The following is an 18,108-nucleotide window of genomic DNA, read 5'->3' on the forward strand; positions in this document are numbered from 1 at the left end:
GGAATTTAGTTAAATCCAACCTTTATTGGATACCTAATAAAGGTGTCATGCAAATATGCAAAGAGGAAGGACATGACTTCTGTCCTCAAAGATGTTATAATCTAGAGAGTAGAGGTAGACATTTAAACTACTTATAATGCAAGGCAGAAAGACCTAGTTGATAAATATAATTACAAAAATGTCTGGCATTCAGTGATTCACAGATTATAATTTAACTAATTTATTTCATAAATAGTATTTGGGCCCTTAGAAGCTTTAAATGTGAATTGAATAAATGAGTCTTTGCCTAGAACTTTTTTCTGGCAGTGGTGGATGGATGAAGGAACTACGGGAGTGAGAGATATAATTATAAAACAAGATGAAATTATAATTACCATCAAAAGCATAAAGCATGTTCTCTGGAAGTACTGGAGAGAGTGTGGTTCATTTTGAGTGGAGAAGGTGGGAGGGGAGAATCCCATGAACCTTCTAAATGAGATAGTATGTTTGCTGAATCTGGAAGGATCATGTCTCATCTTTCCAGTAAACTTGGTCACTGTCAATGATGGCATTCTCTCTGACATTCTCTCTTGTCTATATCCTCATCTCCACAGTGATTTAGTGAACTTTCTACTCTTACACAAATTTTTATTTCTCCTCAATCTTCCAAACTCTTCCATTATGTAGGAGGTATCCCCATTTAATTGTAAACAATGTTACATATCCTCATCACTAAATTTTCTTCACCTCTTTTCTTATCTAAAATCTAACTCTATCTTGAGGACATTATTTCCCTTGCAACACTCTCAAGTGCAGAGAGCTCATTCTTCCCCACTCCATGTTTCTTAGGGTAAAATGATGGAATAAGCAAGCATCTTTCTTTCTTTCCAGTGTGATTTCAGACACTCTTCCTTCCCAACAGTTTCATGAAGAAAAAAAATGAAATTTCTGACACAGTGGATCATGCCATTCAACTATAGCATCTCCTACCATTCCTTGGCTCTATGATTTATTTATTCCCCCCCATTCATATTCACTGGGGACTTTAGTACTTGGCTCACTGCCACCCCTTCCACTCCAGCACCTACCATCAGCAACCTATTCAAAGACCAGTCTATTAGTCTTTCATCATTTTACTTTAGTCATAGACATCTATGGCCGTATTCCAAACCTTCTGAGTTCTCAAATTCAAACAGCTTTCTCTTTGACTGCAGTTTCCTCTCCTTCCAGATCTCTGATTCAGCAACTCTCACTTCAATCTCATAGGGCTCTTTAATTCCATATTCCTCTGTTTTCTTCCTATGAGCCCCCGTCTGTCTTTCAGTCAAGCCTCTTGTACTTGTCTATCAATAGTTGTACTGCTTCTACTACCAACTGAATGAGTGAATTTTCTGGAAGCACAACTGGGCAGACAGTTTATCTACATTTTTCACTACTGACTACATAGAATAGTACTTGACAATAAACACTTAAATATTGTCCCTACTCTCATGGAGCTTATATTCTAGTTTGTATCTTATGGGAGGCAGACAATAAACAAACTCTTCTCTGCCTAAAATACTTTTATCCTAGATTCCTTCTTGGTTACCTCCTATCTAATAGTTCTGTTTAGATTTTTGCTTCTTGCATGAAGTTTTCTCTGACCTGTACTTACTGATCAGGTGCTCCTCACTTTGCTGTGCTGCTGTAGCACCACATGCTTCTTCTCTATCACAACCTTAATAGCACAACACTAAAATGTACTGTTTAATTATCTGTATCCCTTAACAGATTATATACTATGTGCGTACAGGAATTATGCCTACCTTGTTTACTACTGCATTCTTTGCATATAGCATATCTATTCACAGAGGATAATTAAATATATTTGTTAAATAAAAGACTGAGATCTCCACAGTATGAGAAAACTAGAGAAAAATTCATTAAAGCCTAAAACTCTAGTGTTGCGAAAGTTGTAAACAGTTTTAGAGACTAGAGGAAAAGGAACAATAGTGAACTTGAAAGGTTGTATCATCCTAAGACATAAAGATCCTGCTAGTGTCATCCTAGAAAAATAATGTATGTGATACACTGAAGGGGTAATTAAGCATTTACCTGGTGGTCTGTGAAATTAAGTCTACGTGTTAATTCAAGAAGTGTTTTTTAATAGCTTATATCTGTTAGTCATGTATACATGTATTAATGAAAAATGTAAGGCATTCCTGCTGGAAATAAAAAGGGTGTCTACCTGTTTTGCTTATTAAGAGACTACATCTCAGAAGAAATTTACTATAAGAGCTTGTCTGAGTTAATACTATTACAAACGAAAATCTGACTAAACAAAATCTTACCTGTAATAGAGAAAATGACCACCATAAAATCAAAAATGTTCCATCCTCTGGTGAAATAGTTACAGGGGAAAGAGATGAGCTTCAGTACACATTCTCCAGTGTACAGCATAACAAAAACTGAATTAATCCAGTAGACAGCAGTGTCCATTTTTGGACTCTGTTCGTCACTTTGTATCATAATGGTTATCGCTTGGAAACAGATAAGAACCATAATGACGATATTAAAAACTTGATTTGTTACCAAGTCAAAGATGAATCCTTGGAACTTATTCTACGGGTAAAGAAAAAAGGTATAATAGTCTTATTAATAATATACACACACACATATAGTCTTTATATTTACAATTTCCCTCCCAGCATAAACAGGAGAATAAGTGAGGGCCTAAGTTTATACCAAACTATAATTATAGCATATAGTCAAAAACAAACAAAAAGACAATCAAAAGCTTTGTCAATTTTTAAAATTTTGTCAAAAGCATTTGTTAAGAGTTTTAAAAACACATTTTCATTTAAAAAACAAAACACATAAAGGAAACTATTTTAGAAGCTTCAAAAAAAATCCAGATGTTTTCTTACTCCTGGGCGAGGTACTGGCTTTTGAGAGTCCTCATATATCAGCTTCCTTAGTGCACGGTATTGTTTCTTCTGTTTTACAGTTATAAAGATATTTGAGCCTCCCTGGTAAAGAAGAAGATATTAAAATCACGTTTAATCCAAATTCTACCTAATATTAACATGCATTTTGGAAAGCTTGGCAATTATTGATTTAATCCTTTAAAAAAGGCTTAACTGCAATGAACTAAATCATGTTTAAACATGTCTGACTTTCTGCACAAAAATCCGTATAAAACACATATAGAACACATCCTGGTGATGACTGATATTCAATTATCCTTTGGTGCACTTTCCTGTGGGTAGACAACTCTATTTTAACTTTTCCGTCTATTGAGGCCTAACTTTTATTAGACAGAGACAAAGGAGAAACAGCAAGGGATATCTGGAAAGGTTTACTAAGAAAGGCTGAACTCGAAAGCTAAAGGTAAAGTTGGTTAGTACCTTTTAATAAGCAGGAAAAAAAATTGGTCATATATGTGTTTTTATATGTTCATGTATTACTTAATTTTCTAAATACTATCAGAAGATATTTTTTACTATTATGCCAAAAGCACCTTGTGCTTACTTCTTCATAGAACCCTCTAGAGCTTATTTGTCTTTGTGCTTCTAGTGCTAATTTCAGCATCTTATACAAAATACATAAAGCGAATAAGAGGTGAACATTTAATGATGTGTTAATCCAGGAATTAGGAATTATTACTGCCCTAAGTCATGACCTCGTCATTTAAAATTGAGAGAGGTCACCAACTGGAAACCAAGAAGCAGATCCTGGATGTTATCCCATTGGGTTGAAGTCCCCAGGAAACTGAAGCATCCAATCAAATGCACATTTGATCACTGATCTCTCCAATCTCATCTGATTAGTGGAGACTCAGAGTGGTTTGTTTACCAGAATCTCCACATGGCTGAACTTTGATGACATGGCTAAGGATGGCATTTCCAAATTAAACTATTCTTTTCTTTGATTTTTTAGAAGGCTTTCCTACTCCTAATAGAAAGTAGGATTTATATGATTAAAATAAGTGGATTTATATGACTTTGGAGGTCTCCGCATTTGTAGAAGCCCTGAAGCGAGTCTTTGTGTGGAGACGGCACCAAACAGAGGTTGTTCAATTCTGCTTCTGAATCCTGTCTTATTCCTTTCAAGCACTGCTACTGAGGCCATCCAATTAGGGTTTATGGCTCTCTCTACCTCTAGCAGAAGAAGCTGCTCCAACTGACAAAGATGTCTATGCTGATTATGATTCTGAAGGCTTTGAATCATCAGAGAGTAAAAATGTGTGGTTTAGTTTTCTTGAACTTCTTCACATATTTGTGCAGATGCACAACATTATTTGTTTTTCAGCCTGTCGTTATTTACCAACATATATTCAGAAACACTTGTAATTTTTAACTTTTAAACTTGGCTGTGTCTATTTGAATATAGAAAACAATGTAAAGATGAACATTTTAGCAATATTCATCAATATGCGGGAACATCAATCATTTTTTAGATAAGTTCCAAATAAAAATGACATTAAGCTGGGGGCCAGCCCATAGCTGTTAAGTTCGCATGCTCTGCTTCGGTGGTCTGGGGTTCGCAGGTTCAGTTCCAGGGCTGGGACTGATACACTGCTTGTCAAGCCATGCTGTGGCAGCGTCCCATATAAAGTAGAGGAAGACGGGCATGGATGTTGGCTCAGGGCCAATCTTCCTCAGCAAAAAGAGAAGGATTGGCAACGGATGTTAGCTCAGGGTTAATCTTTCTCACCAAAAAAAAAAAAATGACATTAAGCTAAACCCAAAACCAATTATTTGAAGCAGGACATTTTTATAAATGTATTTGATTTTCTTAGGCATCAATGAACAAAGAATATTTATACTTATCTTTATTTTATGCTTGTTGAAATTAGCAATAATAACACCAATCAGCATACTCAGAGGAAGAAATAATCCAATGATAATAAAGTTGATAAAGTAGCAATACATGTAGATGTTGCCTTCAAAATTAGGCTGCATATTTACCTAAGAGTTAAGTTAAAAAATAAGCAAAATAAGGCAGACAATTGAGGATTTTTAGGGCAGTGAAAATACTCTGTATGATATTATAATGATGGATATACATCATTATACATTTGTCCAAATCCATAGAATGTACAACACTGAGTGAACCCTAAGGTAAACTATGGACTTGGGGTGATTATGATGTGTCAATGTAGGTTCATCTCTGGTAAAAAATGTACCATTTTGCTGAGTGACGTTAATAATGGGGAGGCTATGCATGTGTGGGGGCAGGGAGTATATGGGAAATCTCTGTATTTCCCTCTCAATTTTGTAGTAAACTTAAAACTGCTCTAAAAAAATAGAATCTTTGAAAATAAAAATACATTAAAAAGTGAAAAAATAAGCAAAATATTGATACTGACTTTTTAAAATATAAGATTTAGAAAACAATTTACGACAAGAAAATCCATCAATGCTACTTGAGGTAATGTTTCCTATTTGCTTTTTGGTGAAGAGATATCATTGCTTTATTTGGATTTTAAAGTTTATAGCATTGGTTTAACTATTGTTATGAAGTCTGATAATCCTTCAAATGGGCCTGTTGGACCTCAACCATTATATATAACCCTGGAAAGATTTCATTGTCCGTGAAATACTCAATCTGAAATGTATTTAATTTCTGCCTAGCATGAGCATTTGTTTTTACCAAGTTAAATTATTCAGTTATTGCTGGCGCCCTGTTCCTGAATTGCAAAAATGACTTTGCTTGAACCTTAACAGTGGCTTTAAGATTATATTGTACTTACACCAATAGAATCAACTGCTGAATTCATAATAGTGATCCATCCATTAAATGTTGCCTGTAAAAATGGTATGTATTTAATTCTTATGGAAATCTTATGCTTCCTAGCAAATAAAAATTAAAACTCAGTCTGTTATTAATACAGAAAACATTTGATTAGTAAAGCCGACCACACTTCAATATATTGTGTAATTGAGATCTTTATCATTTTCATTAATTACATTTATGTTGTCTGTTAACAACTATTTAAATCTACTTAGCTTAATTGTAGTTAATAACCTAAAATATTTTAAGGTAGTATAAATAGAAAGAGAGAGAAAGGTAGGTAGATAGATAAACGGCAAATACGTACTGCCCGAGTGTCATAGTTACATGGCTACTGCTATCTATGTGCATTTCTAGGGGAGGTAAGACAGAAATGCTTCACCTCCTCACATCTGCTACATGTTGGGTGACTGAGTAGCCACTCCTCAAAACAGTAAATAGAAACAAAACAGTAGTAACCTGAGTTGGACCAAAAATTGTGCCCCTATTACCTGATTAGTGATGGTAGAAATAGGTTTGGCCACTGCCGTTTCCTCTGTCAGTACTACCTTCATCGCCACTTCCTTCCCTCAACAGAGCAGGGGCTGTATTTCACTTTTGTCTTTCCAAATGAGCCTAGTATAGTATGTCCCATAATATGTATCTACTAATTAATCATTGCTAAAATAATTTATAACCAACTCTATTAATTGTCCACATTTTGTCCTTTATGTTCACCTACAATGTGGATGAACATATAATTGATAAAAAAAATCAAAAGTGTACTTACTACTTGAAGCAGTGAAAGGAAACCGTTTCCAACATTATCAAAGTTTAGTTTTGCATTCTCCCATGGCATGGATTCATTAAACACAAGGCTTTCACACTGGCTCTTATTCATGACTTCAGATACAGGAAACCTTTCTCCACTCATTGGGTCAATGCATTCATAGAATGTGCCAGCAAATAAGTGTACTCCTACGATGCTAAAAGCCAGCCAGATCATAAGGCAGACCAGAAACACATTCAAAGCAGGTAAAGTTGTTTTTATCAAAGCTCTCACAACCACCTGGCATAAAAAACAAATATGTAAACTTCAGGTAAGAAATGTGAAACTATTTTAATTAATTGGAAATACTAATTAATGTAATATCATATTGAAATAACTAAAAATGGCCATCTCTAAAGAGCCAGTATTTGAATAACCTAAATAACAAATTTTGATTAAAAAATACACATTAAAAATCCAGATATTCTCAAAATTTTTGAAAAAAAAATCATTAAAAGGCAACAGAGCTAATTAGTGTAAATACTAGAATAAATAATTATCTCACTGACTTAACACATGTTTGTCAGCTTCCTATATTGTGCTGGAAATGGGCAAGACAGCTGAACCTAGGTGTATGTATGTGATTATCCAGAAAGCATATAAAATGAGAGCAAAATATGCCTAGACCTAGGTCTTGGGGATTCTAACTTTAGGGAGGATTAGCCTACAAAGGAGACAGTGGAGAAAGAAGAGGAAGACCAAGAGATTGTAGATCAATGAAGTCAAGGCAAGAAACTTTCAAGAAACACTGAATGGGCAGCTGTACCTCACAAAATCACAGACCTCCTCACTCAGCACTGCTGTGTCACTGGTGAGCCACTCCAGAGTGGGAAGTTTGGGAAATGAATCCACCACCTAAACTTGAAGAACAGCGATAGTCTATAATCACCGTCTCTATTTCCTCAACTCCCTTCACACTTTAATATTATAATCAGAATTTTATTCTCATTACCCCTGTAAAGCTGTTATGGTAAATGTAAACTAGTTGCTTTATGCAGTAGGATATTTTCAATCTCTGCTATTTCTTAATCTTTCCTTTAGCATTTACACTTTTGACTCCCTTCCCTCAACCTCGCTGCTGCTTCTTTTTTCCTGAGGCACCATTGATTCTCTTGTCTACCATTCTAACCTTTCCTTCCCTCAGCCGTTACTGGATACATATCCTTTTACCTGTGCTTTTTTGCTTATATTCCTTACTTTTCTGTCCTTATATTAATATTTTGACTTTTAATTGTGCTTTCAATAATACTTGATTTTATTTCTAAGACTAAGTCACAGATCCCGTATTGACATTTTAGATATTTTGAGAGGTGCACTAAATGCCTCTGATGAAAAAAATGCTCTGCCTACTAGAAAATACACATACATAAGAAGAAAAGCAGTGGATGTAGTTGACACAAATATTTCAGTAGTAAGAGCACCCAAGGCCTGAAGCTTATTAAATACATAAAACATTAATTTTCTAATCGTGTAGCTTCCTTATATACTCAATGATGTATTTCCGGAGATCATTCAACTATAGAACTTTCAGAGGTTGAGATGAAGCTTAAGATCTGGATCTGACCTTGATCTAACCATGGCTACTATTTAACAGTCCTTGAATTGTCCATGGCTACTATCTCATTGCCATTCAAATGAATGAATGTACGGCATCAAATGATACAGTGCTTAATTTCTGACAAACAGAGGCAGTTTCCCTAGCAAATCTCTTCCTACTTTTCTCTAAATTGGGGGCAGGCGATTTACTAATTTGGGCAGCACTCTCCTCCCCTCCTCCCCTACCTATATAAATTTATTAAGAAAAATAACCCTGATATTATCCCATAATGTTTTCTACAATAAAGAAGAATTTATTTTAGTTACATTCATTATCTAGTTTGTATGTATGTATGTCTCCCAGCTTTTTTAAGGTGTAATTGACAAAAATTGTATATATTTAAGGTGTACAATGTGATGATTTGATATATATATACATTGTGATATGAATACCAGAATCAAGCTAATTAACACATCTATCACCTCACGTAGTTACCTTTTTTTTTTTTTTTGGTGGTGAAAACACTTAAGATCTACTCTCTTAGGAAATTTCAAGAACACAATACTGTACTATTAACTATAGTCACTATGCTGTACATTAGATCCCTAGAACTTATTCATCTTATAAATGAAAGTTTGTACCCTTTGACCAACATCTCCCAATCCCCCCCGACCAGCCCCTGTGTTTTGAGTTAATAAGCCATGTGTAGTTTATAGCCCGAGAATATTCTATGAAATTTTCCTATCACTGAAATGTATTTGTTTTGGAAATTTGGCTGTCTCATCATTTTAACTTCAATCTTACAGACCACTTCAACCACTTTCTCCTTTTCAGCTTATTTTACTCCTTATTCTCGTTTAAAAGTGAACCAGTGGGGATATCACCCCTAACCTTGGGGACCTCCATGATGCTGTTAATAAAATGTTTCATAAATTATAATATAAATTACAAGTAATATTTTAGACCTTTGTCTTCTAGGTGTATGATGACTGGAATTTTGCTGTTTTTGCTACATAACCAAAATACTTCTTCCCCAACACCAGCAAATCAAATGCATTTGGGGAATAGATTGATCAGGCCTGAATCCTGTTATAATGAGTCAACCACAGATTCATATGAATTACAAAAGTATTATTATCAATCACGTACTTGCATATATAGTAAAATATAATTAATGTACTTAAAACATGGACTTATGTATGTATATATGTATACATATATATGATATAAAGGTGATACTATTAAAATTTCTGAAATATGTTTTTTGGTAAGATACATGTTTTAAATTACTTATATTTCTGTTTGGATTTATAATAATCAGTCAAATTTTGAGATAAAAACAAGTATCCAGGGCCAGCCCCGTGGCTTAGCGGTTAAGTGTGCACACTCCGCTACTGGCGGCCTGGGTTCGGATCCGGGCGCACACCAACGCACCACTTCTCTGGCCATGCTGAGGCCATGTCCCACATACAGCAACTAGAAGGATGTGCAACTATGACATACAACTATTTACTGGGGCTTTGGGGAGAAAAAAGGAGGAGGATTGGCAATAGATGTTAACTCACAGCTGGTCTTCCTCAGCAAAAAGAGGAGGATTAGCATGGATGTTAGCTCAGGGCTGATCTTCCTCACACACACAAAAAAAACAAGTATCCATTTTTTAACCCAGTGGAAAGAATTTAAGTGTTATGGTTTCTTAATGAATGGCCATTTAAATGTAACATACCATGTATAAATTGTAAAAATAATACAGTTTAAACAAACAAATTTCTTATTGGATTCTACCTACATTGAATATGTTATATTCCATAATATTAATCGAATAGGCAGGTTCATGTTAAATAACCTGTGTAAATGAAAAATGTAAGAAAACATAAGTGGATGATTATGAAGTAAAAGAGAAAATTAGACTATTTCTGCAGATAATTGATCGCTGCATATCCACATAATTATAATATTTGTGGTGGTCATAGACTCTGCTTTTTGTTAGATTGAGTCGTATGGGATTTCCGTTATAGGCCCCAAAAATTGAACACGGTTACTTTACGTGGATCAACCTATTAGTTTCCCTCACATTGTTCAGAAGAGGCTTTAACATGAGACTGAGAGTAAGAATTAATAATTTATGATGTATGACTTTAAAAAAAAGTAAATTTATTTTAAAATTCAAACTTTTACTTCATTCAGTAAACGACTACTTAATGTGTACAATGTTCTTATAATTTTAAACGTTAGCTAACTGATCAGTTTCATTTTCTGTCAGTTATATTTTAACACTGAGATAATTTCATTAATACTCATACATATCCATGTGGGTTAAAGTGGTATTACTTCTTGAAACTATATTACCTCTCTCAACTATCAGGTTATTTTTGCTTATCTTTATTGATTTTCATATCTTATAAGCAACAAAGACCTAAAATGTCACTAAGCTAGCTAATATATCTTTCTTCTATATTTTTATGTAGTAGAATACAGGATTTTGTATTAATTTTGTTAAAGGTACAAATAAGAAGACTACAAAGCTTTTAATTTGTGGAAATTTAGTAATCCTAAATAAAAACACATAGATTCATTTAGAAACTTTTCTCTTACCTTCATTCGTTCAAACTGAGATAGAACTCTGAGTGCCCGAAGGAATTTAATGGAAATAAGTGGTTTTAGTTCTTCCCGAGATTTGCCTATTAAGCTAAGACAAAACACCTAGACATATTAAAAAAAAGAGTGGATAGGATTTAATTTTATTCAGAACAGTTTGTAAAATGAACTTTGCATTTATTACAAAAAAGATGCACAATCAAAGCCTACCAAGAATTATGCAAAAGATTTAATATATATTTCAATATATCTTAACAATGACTTACAGAAAGGTATAAGAAAATCATTTTGTGTTCAAATCACTTAAAAAAACATAAAACAAAAATATTTTCTGGTAATTGGAATATATGTTATTGAAATAAGCAAACATTTGTATATTTAACAGTCTTTATGATGGAGGATTAATATTTATACCCATTTTTAATTCCAAATTAGATTAAGAATCAGTTTCATGATTATTTGCAATATAGTAATAGTATACAATGTATTCATTAAAACAAAATTTTGAATATATTATATATGCATCTATATATAAATATAGTTAAGACAATATACATAGTGGGATTTCAGAGGAGAGGCATCAAGGAGAATATTAATATTGTTAAGTCCAAGTACAAATTATGAAAATGTATGGGAAGCTACTAAGGTTCTTTTTTAAAGTAAACATATATGCATAAAAATGATTCAAGGTTAATAAAGGTTAATGCAGATTGAGCATGGTGGTAGAGTTATGATTAACTTTTATTGTATCTTCATATTTTCTATATTTTCAAGGCAACATAAATAAAAAATTTATTCTCTTTATGCTATACTAAAGAGATGGTCTTGAAGTGGGCTGTGAGGTAAGGGTATCAATTATGTAAGCATGGAGGGATGTGGACACATACGAGCAATGGCCAGGAAACAGGAAAGTGGGCTGCAGGTATAGCGTGGTTTAGTCAGAGTAGAAGATTAATTTGCAAGAATTAATTTAGAAGACAGAGGTCAAATATTGTATGTCATTATTTATAGACTGAGAAACTTCAATCATTGCTTATTGAATAGAGAGCCATTTGTTCATTCGACAAAAATTATTGAGGCCCTACCATGTGACAGAGATTGTTCTAGGCACAGGGCATAAGAAGGGAAACAAACCAAGAAAAAATTCTGCCCTAATGGAGCTTATCTTTTAAGACAGACAATAAGCAAAATCAATCAACAAATTATGTAACATTAATAGGGGCAATGGAGATGAGGAAAGCAGAGAAAAGCAAGGGGAGTACTGGAGTGGTTGCAGTTTTGAATAGGGTAGTGCGGAAAGACCTAACTTCCACGGTTTCATTTAAGCAGACATAAATGAGGTGAGCCAGGCAAAGTTCCAGGTGGAAGGAAGAATAAGTGCAAAGGCACTAAGATGGAAGTAAACTTGGTATGTTTGAGGAGTTTCAAGAAGCCATTGCTTGTGTATAGACCAGGATGGGGGAGAGGGAGAGCAGTAGGGGATAAGACTGGATCATGTAGAGAACTGGTAGGCCTTTGATTGCAAAGACTAGCTTTTACTCTGAGTGAGATGGGGTGTTTACCGGGGAGTTTCAAGAAGAGAGGTGACTTGAGCTGATTTCTATTTTACAACAGTAACTCCAGTTGCCATGCGGAGAAGAGAGTGAAGATGTGCAGTGGTGGAGGCAGGGACCTCAGTTTGGAATCTAGTGCAGTGATCCAAATGAGACTTTTTGGTAGCTTGGCTCAGTGTGGTGCTGGTGAAGGTTATGATAAGTGGTCTAATTTTGAATATATGATTTAAAAGTCAAGTCAACAGAATCTAAATATTTTAGGATGCTGATATTTTCAACTTATTGTGCAATAAGCCTATTCTGTTAGCAGTTGGATCATAGGTGACATAGAATAATCCAGAATGAAGCGTTGAACTTTTAAAATTTTAGAATGAGAAAGCAAGGATAAATATTGAACATTACAAATGAAGAAATATGGGATGTTGGTGAATAAAAATGCATAGAGAGAGGAAAAAGGAAGATATAAGTAAATGGAAGAGTGAGAGTAAAGAAGGAAGGGCAAACCAAATAACCTTTTAAATTTTTCTTTAAAATACGTACAATAACAACCATAAAGTCTAGCTTGTACCAGCCACTACTGAAATAGGCTTTAAAACCATACGCCATCCACTTTAGAAGCATTTCCAGAATGAAGATGTAGGTGAAGATCATGTCAGCATATTCTAATAAGATTTTAATAGTCTTTCTCTGATCGATATATATATCTTCAAAAGCCTGTGGGTGAAAAGTTTAAGGATTAGTGTACATATAATTTCTAAAAAATCTTTTGGGATAGAGGGGAATGAAATGCCATTTCTAGTAAGCAGATGATGAGCAAAGTTATAGATTGTAGTCTCAAGGGCTGGTTTACTTTGCTTGGATTTAGTCACATAATCCATAACTACAATTTTCTGATGCCATGCCTGTAGCAGACATCATTAATTAATCCCAGAACTTCTTCTTATAAAGCCTGAACTTGGCCTCATAACTGTTCTAAATAGTGATCCAAAAGCCTCTCTCAAATCAGTTAACCAAACTTAATGTAAGAGACCGAACCTTTAGTCAATCTGACATGGTTCTTATCTCTAATTCTATGCAGCCAACTCACAGACACATGCCAAGTGCTAATAAAGGAGCAAAGATTAAAAAAAAATGTGTCTTCAGAAATCCATAGTTCTGTTACAAGTAAAAGTCACAAAGCTTGTTCCACTGTGGAAATAATCAGGCAAACCAGTGGAAATACAAGAATACGAAATAAACTATAATCATTTCTCCAAAGCTTTTCAGTTTTAATAGGCCAACTTTAATCTTACTGTGGAAGCTACAAAATCTGATAATGTCATTCAAAGGAATTTCATGGTGCTTTTATTTTAGCACTGAAAGAAGTACAAAAAACCTCTGGCAGACTTGTCTCAAAGTACATTCAAGGTCAAAAAGCAAACAAGGATTAAAATAATCTTATGTAAAGAATGGTGTGATTCTTGTAAACCTACTGTTAAATAAAAGTAGATCAATATAAAATAACAATACAGTTACTGACTTTTTTTTTTTTGCCTCCCCAAAGCCCCAGTACATAGTTCTATATTCTAATTGTAAGTCCTTCTAGTTCTTCTATGAGATCTGCCGCCACAGTGTGGCTACTGACAGACAAGTGGTGTGGTTCCACGCCCGGGAACTGAACCTGGGCCACTGAAGCAGAGCGTGCTGAACTTTAACCACTAGGCCATCAGGGCTGGCCCGAGTTACTGACTTTTATTTGAGCCAATTATGGACTAAAATTATATATAAGCAAATTATAAATATCATCTGAAGTTATTTTAAAGGACTGTATTATATGTATTTATTTATTGAATAGGTACATAATGAAAAATAAAGAGACAGACAAAAGTCTCCACTTCAATTTAAAAAAATTTAAAAACAGGCAAAACTAATCTATGGCAGTTGAAGTCCACTTACTGTTTACCCACGTGGAGTGGGGAAGTAACTGTGAGGGGTCAGAGTATGGTTCTGGAGTCCTGGTAATGTTCTATTTCTCAAGTCAAGTGACAGTTACACTGGTGCATTCACTTTGTGAAGATCTTTTATGCGATATACTTATGATTTGTACAGTTTTCAGTATGTGTGCTAAATGTCAATATAAAGTTTACTTTAAAAAATATATGCAGTGCAAAGTCTGGTTCCCAGCCATGGTTCCATCTTCTCTGTTCTGTGCATCTCACAGTTAACTATTTCTTATGTATCCTTCTTTGATCTTCTTCAATTAAAAACAAGCAAACAACATGCAATCTGTTTTTCTTTCTTTCCTACATAAAATGTAGCATGCCATATATTTTATTCTAGATCTTCCTTTTTTCACTTATTACCATATCTTGCAATATCAGCATGCATACAGCTTCTGTAATTTTTAAATAGCTGCACAGTATCCTATTGGATGATTGTACCATCATGTATTTAAACAGTTACCTATTATGGATTATTTTACTTTTCAATCTTTTGCTATTACAAAAAATTCTTCAGTGAATAGCCTTCTAAATTCATTTAATAAACGTTCAGATATTTGTAGGATAATTTCCCAGAATTAAGATTGTTGGGTCAATGGGTAAATATATTTATGGTTCAAAGGTCCTTAAAAGTATATGCAACACTTCTCTTTCCTTATTGAATAGGTACCAAAGTACCAGCACAATACAACAGTTTTGTATGTGCATATTATTAAACTTTGTTTCACATATAAGAAGAAGAGGTATCTATTAGCATTCTTTTTTCCCATTAGTCATTCATGTATTTTGAAATTGTATTATTTATTTAATAGTGAACGAGGCATACAAACTTAAGAAACTGTAATGTATATCTTCCAAAAGTAGAATCACAGAATATGAACTTTGGTGTTTTAATAAGTATTCTGGAGAAAACTAATTTGGCATGGTGACTTTATGAATTAACACACTTCAGATACATTTTTTCCAGTAAAAATTTCACATACTCTCTCTTACCAGAGCACCTGTGCTGAGCAGAGTGACAAAGCCAATGAAACATTTAAAAAAACTGTTTTCTACTATCTTGCAGCAGGTTTTCCTTATGTTCTGCCAAATTTTTCCTTTCTTAGATTCTCTACTGATTTGACCAGGTGAAGATCTTCGTCCATAACCTGTCAAGAATGAAACCATTAAGAACAAAAATCTTGAAAACTCATGAAAATGTAAACATCTCAAACTTTCTCTCATATGCTTTTGTAATTATTTATTTATAGAATCTAATATAGGTGGTCTCTCACTTATAAACATTTGATTTTTATCCTTGCTGTAGTGACTGCTGCCATAGTTTGTGAGTTTGGTAAGAGTAGCAGGAAAGAAACTGTGAAAGGCAGAGGTGACTTAGAACATCCACTAACCCTGCAGGACAGACTCTAAAAATAGAATTTATCCTCTACTATACACACACATATAACATCTTCTGAATATCACAGTTTGGTAAAATGCCTGAAAATTCATTCTCTGAAGATTCACATGGCATAATGTGTTCCCATTTACATACACAGATATTTATGAAATGTTAAAAGGTATAATATCAGGTAAATCAACTAAATTGATTTCAGTTCTTAGGTGGCAGGAGAATGAAAATTTTGATTGAGACTAGCTAAGAAGCTAACCTGGATTATGGAGTACTTTGTGGGTACGGTACACGTGCATGGGGTTGAACCCTACCTTCTGGTCAAGAGTGTTAACATAAGGAAAACCAGAGGCTTGAAAAAAGAGTGATTAACGGGTGAGAAAATGAATAAACGGAGGTGGGTGGAATTTAAAGTCACATTTCATTTTAGAATTTTACCTCGTGTCAATTTATACGTCTATAGGAAATATTTCCGCTCTTGTCTTGGATGATACAAGTCCTAAAACTCAAGCTACTGAGAGCAGATTCTCATTTTGAATACAAGAATTTGAGCATTTAACAATTGCCATTTTGATGATTTCCAGCAGTTGCAAATGTTTAGAACCTGTAGTCATTTGTTAATCTTGCTTAGAAACTAATTTGAATTGAATGTCATCAAGAGGTGTATGTTACATATCTAATGAGTCAGCCAATTGACTGAAGCCTTATACATTTCTTAATATTCATGTGGAATATAAAAATATATGACCATTACATAATTTGTTTTCCTAGGAAAGTTATAGGATGTTTTCATGTGAGTGTTTTAAATATTGACTCTATTCTATGAGGCCTAAAAACACACACACACGCACACGTGCACACAGACATATACACTAATTTACCTTTTTAACAATCCCATGAGGTAAGTTTTTTTACATATTAAGAAATGAGTCAGAAAGAGGGTAAGTAAAAGCTAGTAAATTATGGACTTGGATTTGAACTCAGGCTGTGGGATTCCAGAGCCAATGTCCTTAACTACCACATTCAACTCACTAGGAAATAGGCCCTTTTCCTCTTTTCCAAATCTTGACTTTTTTCTTGATATTTATTGTAAGTTTCTATCGGGATTCATACAGGCATGTGCGCATGTGTGTGTTCACACACATTTGTGTGTGTGTATTCCTTAGCCAAATAAATAAACTCTCTAAAATTAAAAGTATATCCAATAGTATTATTTAGGTTAAGGGAAATTTAGTCTAATTTCAATATAATGATCAAAGGACCTTCTTATTTTCTTACCGTTTTTAAGATGCTTTGGTTTTTCACATTCATAGACCATTTCTTCTTCTTCAGAGAGAGCAATATCTACTGTACTGCATTCAGATGAGCTAGATTGCTTCACCTTCTGAAAAGTAAAGTCCCACCAAAAATGTGGTGATTAAAGTTTCATTTACTCACTGAAGTTAAAGTTTATTTCATTTTTAGAAATAAGAAAAATTGTCTACAGACAGACTACTATCTGGTTTAAAAGACTTTAGGTCAATTTCATGACTGATATTAAAATGCATACATATCTTTGAGTTGGTATTTAAGAAATTGTTTTTAAAAAAATAATTTAAGCTAATATAATTTTTAGATTAAAAGTAACATTTAGTTAATTACACTGTTCTCATAAAAGATGTATAGGCTAGCTCCATTTTCCAAAAGGATTTGAGTTTCAACACTTTCTTGAAGTTATTTCAAAGGTTCCCGTATATGTTATTTCACTTAGATGAGTAGCACCAGAATAGATCACCCCTTGATGCTAAAGATGGGCAGACAAGATTGCACTTAGTTTTTATCTTAAAATCCAGTCCAAACATCCTTGTGTATGTCGTCATAGGACAGGATTGGTGTGAGGTTATCCCGAAGTGAAACGAAGGAATGGCACAAGGAATAGGGTCAAGAATAGAATTGGGAAAGTGACACCTGCCCTATGGAAAGAGGCAGGGATTGACATTCTTTCCCACTCTGCTCTTGATTGATGTTCAAGACTGGCTAGGATAAGGTAGTCATGACATTGTACATGTGGTAATACTGCAAGTGACATGCTTGGCTGTTTTTTGAAATGATTTTCTCATAATGCTTTATTTTGCCTTATTTAAAAATGAATATGCAACATGTTAGCCTTTAAAGTGAACAAGATCCTAAAGTTAATAGCATATAAAATTATTTTCTAATTTAAAAAATTAAGACAAGTGTGCTAAACATTTGGAAAAAAATCAGTCTTATTTCTTAAAAATTAAGGAAAGATCTAGGCAAAGTAGAGTATATAAAAAAGGAAATTATAAATATTTCATCATACTTCTTGGTCTTATGCACAACAAGTGTCAAGGAAATATAATTAGGAAGCTCTGTTTGCTTTAGACCTTACATGGTCAATTGTCAGTAAGACACTATGGTGCTCAATTAAAAAAATATAGATCCAGCAGGGTATTACTTTTAAATAAACAAATCATTTTTATTATTGA

The 18,108-nt window shown here is 33.9% G+C and overlaps 1 protein-coding gene across 2 annotated transcripts in view; it reads right to left on the bottom strand.

The window, feature by feature from the left end:
- The window catches only part of SCN7A (sodium voltage-gated channel alpha subunit 7), an 80,488-nt gene that overhangs the window by 3,819 nt on the left and 58,561 nt on the right, over positions 1–18,108 (bottom strand). The window contains exons 17-25 of one of the 2 annotated variants that reach the window (XM_058549175.1): positions 16,898–17,003; positions 15,223–15,377; positions 12,791–12,964; positions 10,695–10,802; positions 6,524–6,802; positions 5,714–5,767; positions 4,791–4,928; positions 2,886–2,990; positions 2,310–2,580 (exon numbers count right to left, since the gene is read on the bottom strand). In XM_058549175.1, coding sequence (XP_058405158.1) covers positions 2,310–2,580; positions 2,886–2,990; positions 4,791–4,928; positions 5,714–5,767; positions 6,524–6,802; positions 10,695–10,802; positions 12,791–12,964; positions 15,223–15,377; positions 16,898–17,003 — 1,390 coding nt within the window. The remainder of the gene's footprint in view (positions 1–2,309; positions 2,581–2,885; positions 2,991–4,790; positions 4,929–5,713; positions 5,768–6,523; positions 6,803–10,694; positions 10,803–12,790; positions 12,965–15,222; positions 15,378–16,897; positions 17,004–18,108) is intronic. The other variant, XM_058549176.1, reaches the window with a different exon arrangement.

The sequence above is a fragment of the Diceros bicornis genome, chromosome 10, assembly GCF_020826845.1.
Source record: "Diceros bicornis minor isolate mBicDic1 chromosome 10, mDicBic1.mat.cur, whole genome shotgun sequence".
Lineage (NCBI taxonomy): Eukaryota > Metazoa > Chordata > Mammalia > Perissodactyla > Rhinocerotidae > Diceros > Diceros bicornis.